Here is a 12431-nt window from a genome sequence, read left to right as displayed (position 1 = left end):
TACTTAACAATACTATCCCAGACTAAGGGCTACTAGGAAGTAGCAGTGACCTTTATACTCCTGTAAGAAGGTGGAGCCTAACGGAGTGTACCACAGAACAATGCTAACAGGTGGAACACCCCAACCCTAACCCCAACAGTAACAAGAGTAACATATGTACAAGTATCCATAGTGGTAACCATCTATAGTTCACCACAGTATCTAGCAGTTTCACATTTTTTTCGTCTCAGAATTGAATGTGTGCTAGTTAACCCTATAATTACACTATCCATTAGTATTCTACCTGACTAATATCTCACCTTGTTTACTATTACTAACAGTCAGTTGCTTAGGGCTGGCTTAACCTCAAATGTAGGTATTTTGCATTCATCGCACTTAAAAACTAGTTGGGAGTTGAAATCCCTGTCTGGATCAAAAACAAACGCTGCTTCTAAAGGCTTTGTAGACAATACCACTAAATGTGAAACATGTTCTGAAGAAGATATTTAAACTGTCGAGAACCTACTCTATCTTTATTAGCTTCATTTTAAAAATGTGTTCATAGGATGTGGGGATTGCTGGCAAGATCAACATTCGTATTCCCACTTGTACCACCAGGTTGCCATTGCCATTTCTGTGTAAAATTATTCTTTGTAAGTAAACTTGACTATGATTTTTAACCTGAGCACAATTGTGTGATAACGTTGTGCCTACGGACTTTTGGAATTGACAGTTTAACAGAATGGATACCTTGTATGTCTCAGGTGCTTGTGCCACACTGCATATAAAGAGATTTTCACAGCCACTGGTAGAGCTGCTTAAGGTGGGAATGTCAGGTTCCAAATGGGTATAACTTATTGATAGCCACCCTGGTAAGGAGCAGCCCCCAAAACCCTGTTTCTGAATTGAATTAAAGTCAGTACGCCTTGATCTGTATGTTTTAGGATAGGGATATTGGTACTAGTCTCAATAATATTAACCATCAATTGCTGTGAAAACCCATCTGGTTCACTACTGTCCTTCAGGGAAAGAGATATTTTGTCCTTACCCAGTCCAACCTACATGTGACTCCAGATCCACAACAATGTGGCTTAGCAAGCCACTCCGTTCAGGGGCAATTAGGGATGGGCAACAAACCCTGGCTTTGCTTGCATCCCATGAAAGAATAAACATGGTGGGTACCTGTTCAACTTGCTCTTATTCCTCACAGATAATTTTCAACAGGAAATCCATAGTTAACTATGTTGAATAAGTTAGAATACTGAAATGGAAGTCTCACAATGAAATAATAGTGGTAAAAAGACAGAGGAAAACGGCTCAAAATTGATGCTTTGGAACATTTTAAGATGACCTTAAATTTATTTCTGTCTTTTCTACTGTGCCTAGCAATATTGTTCACCTGTTTTTGACACATGCGAGAGGGCAACCGTTGAAACCTTTATTACCTTTAAAACTGCCTTTGCATTTGGGCACCAACTTCAGGCCGCTAGAATCACCTTGGACGGAAAATACCACTGTCATTTAAAACAGGCAAGGATCCAACAAAACAGACTTTTGCCCATGGAATTAAGAGGACAATTCTAACTTTGACCTGCTCACTGGGAATACAAGTTAAAAAGATGGGCGAGATCCTGAACCATAACAATTATTAATCAGAGGTATTATGTTTGTCTTCAGGCCTGTTCCACACAATCATATTTTTATGCAGTGAGTTCAGGTGAATGTGATGAGCCTCCATTTTGAATCAGTAAAGTCAGTCCATGACTTCACAGGACTGAGTATTAGAATTTCTTGTAACAGCCTCTCCAGTAATTCACAGTGACACAAGATAGATTGATGTGCATCTGATACTGCGCCTCTGGACTCACGTAAATGAGACTGGTGAGCTGTAGTCAGCGGTTAGGCAATGCACACAATTGGAATTTCAAGCCTCTGCATTCCTGGCAGTAACCCTGCTAAATCCTTAAAGGGGAAAGGAAGTACTTAGGAGGGGATGTGAATGGGCGTGGGGAGACTGAAGCCAGCTACTGTCGGCAGGCCTGCAGTGGGGACAGGAGTACTTCAGCACTGCATGCCTTCTTAGTCAAGAAAGTATTTTTTTAAATTCCACCTTTCTGGGGTTGGGCTGCAGAAGTCCCTTTGATGATCTCTGGTTAGGCTAAATGTAGACTTGTATTTTTTTACTGGCTCCTGCATAATCTATCTTGTGTCACTGTGAATTACTGGAGAGGCTGTTGCAAGGAATTCTAATACTCAGTCCTGTGAAGTCATGGACTGACTTTACTGATTCAAAATGGAGGCTTATCACATTCACCTGAACTCACTGCATAACAGTGCACAGTTCAAACATGCATTAGGCATTCTATCTGCATAGATAGAGGGTCAAATATCCTCAGGTTTGTTTCAGGAGTGATTTCATGATTCTAAGGATTAATTTTTATCCGATGAGACAAAACTTCAGGAAATACTGGTTTAAAATATAAGATGGAACAGTAATAGTAAACATTGGCAGGTTTTGGAAGGTCTGGTTACCTGATTCTGCTGCTCCATTGTAACTTAGACCTAGCTGTCTTTTTCTGTCAACTTCAATGTGGCAGTTGGGGCCCAAAATGAATGCCTGCTATCTTGGCTGACTAGTGCTTGCCTCAAAACAGGAACTGTGTCATTAAATTTCTGGGACACAATTTGTATGGAAGGATGAGCGTGTTGGGGCAAGTAACACTGTACTTATACTTGAAGGACAGTATACAGAATGATGCATGGTTTCTGGATTGTAAGGAATAAGATCCAATTCTGGTAAATGCTATGAAATGATCGAGACAGAGATAACAGAGGGTACTGTGACACCAAAAAGGTTTGTGCTGGAAAGTCATTAGCCTGGACATGCAGCTCTTTATGTAAAGAGAAGAACCAGTCATTGTAATAAGCCTGCAACCAGAGTACTTCTACAAATGCTGGAATAGCAGAATTCCTGTTTTCCTAAAGCTGAATGAAAATCTTAAAGTAGGTCTAAATTACAATGGAGCAGCAGAATCAGGGAACCAGACCCTCCAAAACCTGCCAATGTTTACTATTACTGTTCCAACTTTTATTTTAAACCAGTATTTCCTGGATTTTTGTCTCATCAGATAAAAATTCATTCTTAGAATCATGAAATGGAATCATAGAATCATGGAATCCCTACAGTGCAGAAGGAGGCCATTCGGTCCATGGAGTCTGCACTGACTCTCCGACAGAGCATCTTACCCAGGCTCCCCACCCTATTCCCTTAACCCCATGCATTTACCCCACTAATCCCCCTACCTACACATCTTGAAGGGGCAATTTAGCATGGCCAATCCACCTAAACTTTGGACTGTGGGAGAAAACTGGAACACCCGGAGGAAACCCACACAGACACAGGGATAATGTGCAAACTCGACATAGTTACCCAATCAAACCTAGGTCCCTGGTGCTGTAGGGCAACAGTGCTAACCACTGTGCCACCGTGCTTCCCATTTTTGTGCAACTAATTTGTAGAATCAAACATGAGCCCATCCAAATGACATCTTAAAAGAAATGAATAAACTATGCATTGATGCATGTTCGTTCTTGATTCTTCAAACCAGCTGCTCTTGTAGACAGGAATGTTTCACTTGCAAGCGAGTTGGGACTTATCCTTTAAGTTGCACAGATCAAAATTTTCACACCTAGAAATCGAGACCATTTGGTAGAATTTTGATGTCATTATTTCCACTGTATGTTTAGCTACATGTTCAGTTGATGACTAAGAAAGAAATCACATTCCATATTCCATTCTGTTTAGTTAAGAATTTGCATCCGATTGCTGATGTTTGTTCAGGCATGCTGTATTGTGTTAGTGGTAGCCTTGTCCTCCCAGGTGGAATCATCGCTCCCGCAGCAGGAAAAAGAAGATTGTTTTGAGGAAATGTCCACAGGTACAGAGGACAGAGACAAGCCAATGATCCCGGATGCTTGAATCATTGTTAACCACGGACTTTGTAATGTCAGCCTAGGATCAGAACAGATCAGAGTTATTAAACATCACCTGACTGAGGATTCAAGTTGCTGAATTCTATTTGAAATTATTTTATTCTCTATCTTGTTACTCAGGTTAGAAATAAAAATACACCATTGTACGTAAGCATCAGATAACAACATAATTTAAATGGCAGGTATAGTAATAGTGCAGGATGAGTACAAGGAATTGCACATGCTTACACATGTACTGAGATTGACACCATAGTTCTGTGTTGACACTGAACAAGAGCTTGCATTTAGATAGCATTTTTAACGTAGTGAAATGGCCCAAAGTGCATCGAGGAGACTCATCACACACAGTACACATACCCAAGGCATTTTATAAGTATATTAAGAGCAAGAGGATGACCAGGGAAAGAGTGGGGCCCATTAGAGACCAAAGGGGTAATCTGTGTGTGGAGCCAGAGGACATGGGCAAGTTCTTAAATGAGTATTTTTCATCTGTATTCACTAAAGAGAAGGACATTGTAACTGCAGATTTCAGCTGGGACGGTGAAGTTCCAGAACATGTTAAAATTAATAAGGAGCAGATTTTTTTAGCAGGTATAAAGGTGCATAAATCCTCAGGGCCTAATGAGATGTATCCCAGGCTATGGGAAACAAAGGACTAGATTGCAGGGCCTAGACTGAGATATTTAAATCTTTGCTATCCCCCACAGGTGAAGTGCCAGATGACTGGAGGAAAACTAATGTGGTACCTTTTTTCAAGAAGGGCAGCAGGTATAATCCAGGTAATTACAGGCCAGTTAGTCTTATGTCAATTGTAGGGAAATTATCGGAAAAAGTTCTAAGGGACAGGATTAATCAACATCGGAAAGGCAGGGATTTATCAGAAAATGCTGGAAAATCTCAGCAGATAGAACATAGAACATTACAGCGCAGTACAGGCCCTTCAGCCCTCGATGTTGCGCCGACCAGTGAAACCAATCTAAAGCCCATCTAACCTACACTATTCCAATATCATCCATATGATTATCCAATGACCATTTAAATGCCCTTAATGTTGACGAGTCCACTACTGTTGCAGGTAGGGCATTCCACGCCCTTACTACTCTCTGAGTGAAGAACCTACCTCTGACATCTGTCCTATATCTATCACCCCTCAATTTAAAGCTGTGTCCCTCGTGCTAGCCATCACCATCCGAGGAAAAAGGCTCTCACTATCCACCCTATCTAATCCTCTGATCATCTTGTATGCCTCTATTAAGTCACCTCTTAACCTTCTTCTCTCTAACGAAAACAACCTCAAGTCCCTCAGCCTTTCCTCATAAAATCTTCCCACCATACCAGGCAACATCCTAGTAAATCTCTTCTGCACCCTTTCCAATGCCTCCACATCCTTCCTATAATGCGGCGACCAGAACTGTACGCAATACTCCAAGTGCGGCCGCACCAGAGTTTTGTACAGCTGCAACATGACCTCCTGGCTCTGAAACTCAATCCCTCTACCAATAAAAGCTAACACTCTGTACGCCTTCTTAACAACACTATCAACCTGGGTGCCAACTTTCAGGGATCTATGCACATGGACACCGAGATCTCTCTGTTCATCCACACTGCCAAGTATCTTACCATTAGCCCAGTACTCTATAATCCTGTTACTCCTTCCAAAGTGAATCACCTCACACTTTTCCACATTGAACTCCATTTACCACCTCTCAGCCCAGCACTGCAGCTTATCTATGTCCCTCTGTAACCTGCAACAACCTTCCGCACTGTCCACAACTCCGACTTTAGTGTCATCCGCAAATTTACTAACCCATCCTTCTACGCCCTCATCCAGGTCATTTATAAAAATGACAAATAGCAGTGGCCCCAAAACAGATCCTTGCTGTACACCACTAGTAACTGAACTCCAGGATGAACATTTCCCATCAACCACCACCCTCTGTCTTCTAACAGCAAGCCAATTCCTGATCCAAACCACTAAATCACCCTCAATCCCATGCCTCCATATCTTCTGCAATAGCTTACCGTGGTGAACCTTATCAAACGCTTTACTGAAATCCATATACACCACATCAACTGCTTTACCCTCATCCACCTCTTTGGTCACCTTCTCAAAGAACTCAATAAGGTTTGTGAGGCACAACCTACCCTTCACAAAACCGTGTTGACTATCCCTAATCAAATTATTCCTTTCTAGATGATTATAAATCCTATCTCTTTTAATCCTTTCCAAAACTTTGCCCACAACAGAAGTGAGGCTCACTGGTCTATAATTACCAGGGTTGTCTCTACTCCCCTTCTTGAACAAGGGGACAACATTTGCTATCCTCCAGTCTTCTGGCACTATTCCTGTAGACAATGACGACATAAAGATCAAAGCCAAAGGCTCTGCAATCTCCTCCCTAGCCTCCCAGAGAATCCTGGGATAAATCCCATCTGGCCCAGGGGACTTATCTATTTTCACACTTTCCAGAATTGCTAACACCTCCTCCTTATTAGCCTCAATCCTGTCTAGTCCAATAGCCTGTACCTCAGTATTCTCCTCGACAACATTGTCTTTTCCCTGCGTGAATACTGACGAAAAATATTCATTTAGCGCCTCTCCTATCTCTTCAGGCTCCACGCACAACTCCCCACTACTGTCCTTGACAGGCCCTAATCTTACCCTAGTCATTCTTTTATTCCTGACATACCTATAGAAAGCTTTAGGGTTTTCCTTGATCCTACCTGCCAAAGACTTCTCATGTCCCCTCCTGACTCTTCTTAACTCTCTCTTTAGGTCCTTCCTGGCTAACTTGTAACTCTCAATCGCCCTAACTGAGCCTTCACGTCTCATCTTTACATAAGTCTCCTTCTTCCTCTTCACAAGAGATTCAACTTCTTTAGTAGACCACGGTTCCCTCACTTGACCACTTCCTCCCTGCCTGACAGGTACATACTCATCAAGGACACCCAGCAGCTGTTCCTTGAACAAGCTCCACATTTCAATTGTGCCCATCCCCTGCAGTTTCCTTCCCCAACCTATGCATCCTAAATCTCGCCTAATCGCATCATAATTTCCTTTCCCCCAGCTATAACTCTTGCCCTTCTGTATATACCTATTCCTTTCCATCACTAAAGTAAACGTAACCGAATTGTGGTCACTATCACCAAAATGCTCCCCTACCTCCAAATCGAACACCTGGTCTGGTTCATTACACAGTACCAAATCCAATGTGGCCTCGCCTCTTGTTGGCCTATCTACATACTGTGTCAGGAAACCCTCCTGCACACCTTGGACAAAAACTGACCCATCTAAAGTACTCGAACTATAGCTTTTCCAGTCAATATTTGCAAAGTTAAAGTCCCCCATAACAACTACCCTGTTACTTTCACTCCTATCCAGAATCATCTTTGCAATCCTTTCCTCTACATCTCTGGAACTTTTCGGAGGCCTATAGAAAACTCCCAACAGGGTGACCTCTCCTTTTCTGTTTCTAACCTCAGCCCATACTACCTCAGTAGACGAGTCCTCATCAAACGTCCTTTCTGCCACCGTAATACTGTCCTTGACTAACAGTGCCACACCTCCCCCTCTTTTACCTAATATTACATTTGCTTTTCTAACTACCAAGTCAACCTGCAAGTTAACCTTAAGAGAATCCTGAAAGAAGACACCCAAGTTCCTTTGCGCTTCCGATTTCTGAATTCTCTCCCCATTTAGAAAATAGTCTATGCCTCTATTCTTCCTATCAAAGTGCATAACTTCACACTTTCCCGCATTGTGTTCCATCTACAACTTCTTTATCCACTCTCCTAACCTGTCCAAGTCCTTCTGCAGCCTCCCTGCCTCCTCAATACTACCTGTCCCTCCGCAATATCATTGTATCATTTGCAGACTCAGCCACAATACCTTCATATAGATCATTGATGCATAGAGTGAAAAGTTGTGGTCCCAATACTGACCCATGCGGAACTCCACTAGTCACTGGCTGCCATGCTGAAAAGTATACCTTTATCCCCACTCTCTGCCTTCTACCAGTCATGATGTGGAGATGCTGGCGTTGGACTGGGATGAACACAGTAAGAAGTCTCACAACACCAGGTCACCAGGTCTACCAGTCAGCCAATCTTCTATCCATGCTAGTAGCTTGCCTCTAACACCATGGGCTCTTATTTTACCCAGCAGCCTCCTGTGTGGCACCTTGTCACAAAAGCTTTCTGGAAATCCAAATGAATAACATCCACTGGCTTTCCTTTGTCTAACCTGCTTGTTATCTCCTCAAAGAATTCTAATAGATTTGTCAGGCATGACCTCCCCTGGATGAAACCATGCTGACTTCGCCCTATTTTACCATACACTTCCAAGTATTCTGAAATCTCATCCTTAATAATGGACTCTAAAACCTTACTAATGACCGAAGTCAGGTTAACCGGCCGGTAATTTCGCGTCTTTTGCTTCCTTCCATAAACAGGGGTGCAGGGGCGTTACATTTCCAGTCCTCTGGGACTCTCCCGGACTCCAGTGATTCCTGAAAGATCAACACTAATGCCTCTATTATCTCTTCAACTTTCTCCTTCAGATCTCTGAGGTGTAGTCCTTCTGCTCCAGGTAATGTACCCACCTTCAGACATTTCAGCTTCCCTAGCACCTTCTCCTTTGTAATGGCCACCATACCCACCTCTGCCCCCTGACTTCTTGAATTTTTGGTATGTTACTGGTGTCTTCCACCGTGAAGACTGACGCGAAGTACCTGTTCAGTTCCTCTGCCATTTCTTTGTTCCCCATTGCTACTTCTCCAGCATCATTTTCCAGCGATCCAATGTCCAATCTTGCCTCTCTCTTACCCATTATATATCAAAAAAAACCTCTTGCAATCTTCTTTTATATTCCTGGCTAGCTTTCCCTCATATTTCATCTTCTCCCCCCTTATTGCTTTTTTAGCTGTCCTCTGTTGGTTTTTAAAAGCTTCCCAATCCCCTAGTTTCCCCACTAACCTTTGATACATTGTATGCTTTTTCTTTTGCTTTTATGTTGTCCCTGACTTCCCTTGTCGGCCATGGTTGCCTTATCCTCTCCTTAGTATGCTTCTTCTTCCTTGGGATGCAATTTTGCTGTGCCTCCTGAATTACTCCCAGAAACTCCTGCCATTGCTATTCCACCGTCTTCCCTGCTAATCTGGCCAGCTCATGCCTCTCTAATTGCTTTTACTCAACTGTAATATGGTTATATCTGATTCCAGCTTCTCCCTCTCATACTGCAGGATGAATTCTATCATATTATGGTCAATGCCTCCCAAGGGTTCCTTCACCTTAAGCTCACTTATCAAGTCTGCCTCGTTACACATCACCAAACCCAGAATTGCCTGTTCCCTAATGGGCTCCACCACAAGCTGTTCCAAAAAGTCATCTCATAGACATTCCAGAAATTCCTTTTCTTGGGATCCACTACCAACCTGATTTTCCCAGTCCACCTGCATATTGAAATCCCCCATGATCACTGTAACCTTGTCTTTCTTACACACCTTTTTTTATCTCCTGGTGTATCTAGTGCCTCACATCCTGACTACTGCTCGGAGGCTTGTACATAACTCCCATTATGGTCTTTTTACCATTGTGGTTCCTCAACTCTACCCACACAGATTCTACATCTTCTGACCCTCAATCATTTCTTGCTTTTGATTTAATTTCATTTCTTACTAACAAGGCAACCCAGCCGTCTCTCCCAACCTGTCTTTTTGATAGAATGTGTATCCTTGGATACTTAGCTCCCAGCCCTGATCCCTTAACAGCCACGTCTCTGTGATGCCCACAATATCATACTCACCAATTTCAATCTGCGCTACAAGCTCATTTACCTTATTTCGTATACTGCACGCATTCAAATACAACACCCTTAGTCCTGCATTAGCCAACCCCTTTTTCATTGTCTTCCCCTTATCTGCTGTGCCTGAAGTTAGATTCCTAACCTTTTCCAAACTTTCTGTCCTATTATTTGTTCTGGAGATTTTAATAACCTCTCCTGAGCTCTCCTTTCTTTTAATTCTTTTCATAATATTCCATGCAGTTGAACCCACCTCCCCACATGCTAATCTGCTCCTTTGCTTCCCATTAATCATTATACTTCTTGTAGTTTTACCCTTCCCTTGCCCCTCACTTGCTAGTTTGAAGTCCTTGTGACCACCCTATTTATCCTTTCCACTAGAACACTGGTCCTAGATCAGTTCAGTGGAGACCGTCCCTACGGTACAGATCCCTCCTGTTCCAATACTGATGCCAACGTCCCATGAAATGGAACCCCTCTTTCCCGCACCACTCCTTTAGCCAAGTGCTTACTTCCTGAATTTTCTCAAACCTATGCCAATTCGCACGTGGCTCGGGTAGTAATCCATATATTATAACTCTTGAGGACCTGCTCTTTAATTTAGTTCCTAGTTCTTGATAATCCCCAAACAGGTAGGCCCTCTTTCCTAGTCTTTCGTGCGTTGTTTGTACCAACGTGAACCACAACAGCTGGATCCTCTCTCTCCCACTCCAATATCCTTTCAAGCGGGTCGTAGATGTTCCTCACCCTGGCACCAGGCAGACAACCACTGTCCCTGACCACTGACTGAATTTGAGGTATTTAATCTATGGGGTGTGACTGCCTCCTGAGATAAAGCGTCCAGGTAACTCTCCCCCTCCTGATGTGCCACAGCATCTGAAGCTCAGACTCCAGCTCATCAATTCTGAGCCAAAGTTCCTCGAGCAACCAACACTTGTTGCAGATGTGGTCATTGCAGCTCGCAATGGGATCTGCCAGCTCCCACATCATACAGCTACAATACATCACCTGCCCAGCCATTAGGGATTGCTTGATCAGGAATAGTCAGCATGGATTTGCTGGTGGGAGATACTATCTCACTAATTGAGTTTTTTGAAAAGGTAACTAAATATATTGATGAGGGTAGCGCAGTTGATATGGATTACATGGACTTCAGACGGGCCTTTGACAAGGTCCCACACGGAAGGCTGGTTCAAAAAGTTAGAGCCCATGGGATCCAAGGCAAGTTGGCAAATTGGATCCAAAATTGGTTTGTTAATTGGACGGCTGTTTTAGTGGCTGGAAGCTTGTGACCAGCAGTGAACCACAGGGATCAGTGCTGGGATCCTTGCTGTTTATTATATACATTAACGACTTGGATGTGAATGTAGAAGGTATAATTAGAAGGTTTACAGATGACATGAAAATGGTGTTATTGATAGTGAGGAGGATATTCTTAGGCTACAGACTGACGTTGATCAGCTGGTAAATTGGACAGAGCAATGGCAGATGGAATTTAATGCTGATAAGTGTGAGGTGATGCATTTTGGGAGGTCTAATAAGGGCAGGATATACACAATGAACTGTAGGTTCCTAGGGAGTATTGAGGAACAAAGGGACCTTGGTGTACAAATCCATAGATCCCTGAAGATGGCAGCACAGTTAGATAGAGTCGTGAGGAAGACATATAGAATGCTTGCCTTCATTAGCTGGGGCATAGAATATAGGAGCAGGGAGGTCTTGGCACAACTTTGTAAAACATTGGTTAGGCCACAGATGGAATATTGTGTGCAGTTCTGGTTGTCACACTCTCGGAAGGACATGATTACACTGGAGAGGATGCAGAGGAGATTCACCAGGATGTTGCCTGGGATGGAGAGTCTCAGCTATGAGGACAGACTGGATAGGTGGGGTTTGTTTTCCCTGGAGTAGAGGAAGCTGAGGGGGGATCTGAAAGAGGTATACAAAATTATGAGAGGCATAGATAGGGTAGATCGTAAGAATCTTTCCCCAATGGCAGAGGTGTCTAAGAAAAGAGTGCATAGGTTTAAGGTGAGAAATAAGTGATTTAGAGAGGAATTTTTTTTTCACCCAGAGGGTGGTGGAAATATGGAATGCGCTGCCTGAGATGGTGATGGAGGCAGGTACCCTCGCAACAGAAGTATCTGGACAAGCACTTAAATCGCCAAGGCATAATAGGCTATAGACCAAGTGCTGCTAAATCTAATTAGTATAGATTGATGTTTGATGGTCAGCATAGACATGGTGGGGCAAAGGGTCTGTTTCTATACTGTATGACTCTATGACAACTTGACACTGAGCTACGAGGTATTAGCAAAGGTGTCTAAAAGCTTACAGAGAGAGAGCTAGACAGGTTTAGGGATGGAATTCCAGAGTTTAGGATGTAGGGAGTTAAGGATATGGTTGCAATGGTGGAGTGATTAAAATTGGGGATGCTCAGGAGGTCAGAATTCAAGGAGCACAGAGATCTCGTTGGGTTGTAGGGTTGAAGGATGTTAAAGAGAGGGAGCAGCTAAGGGATTTGAAAACAAGGATGGGAATCTTTAGATTGAGGCACTGCCAGGCCAGAAGCCTGTGTAAGTCAGTGAGTACACTAAATGAGCAGGGCTTGGTGTTTGTTAAATTACAGACAACAACATTTTAGTTCAGCTCAAAGTTC

The 12431-nt window shown here is 43.0% G+C and overlaps 1 protein-coding gene across 1 annotated transcript in view; it reads right to left on the bottom strand.

The window, feature by feature from the left end:
• Positions 1-1478: 1478 nt before the first annotated feature.
• boka (BCL2 family apoptosis regulator BOK a) overlaps positions 1479-12431 on the bottom strand; it is a 57998-nt gene continuing 47045 nt past the window's right edge. Inside the window, exon 5 of the mRNA XM_078209265.1 lies at positions 1479-3991. Within this exon, the coding sequence (XP_078065391.1) occupies positions 3866-3991 (126 nt within the window). The 3' untranslated portion in view covers positions 1479-3865. The remainder of the gene's footprint in view (positions 3992-12431) is intronic.

Source organism: Mustelus asterias, chromosome 3, assembly GCF_964213995.1.
Source record: "Mustelus asterias chromosome 3, sMusAst1.hap1.1, whole genome shotgun sequence".
In the NCBI taxonomy this organism is placed as follows: Eukaryota; Metazoa; Chordata; class Chondrichthyes; order Carcharhiniformes; family Triakidae; genus Mustelus; species Mustelus asterias.
The sequence above is the reverse complement of the archived record's forward strand: the minus strand, read 5'-3'. Positions and strand labels throughout refer to the sequence as shown.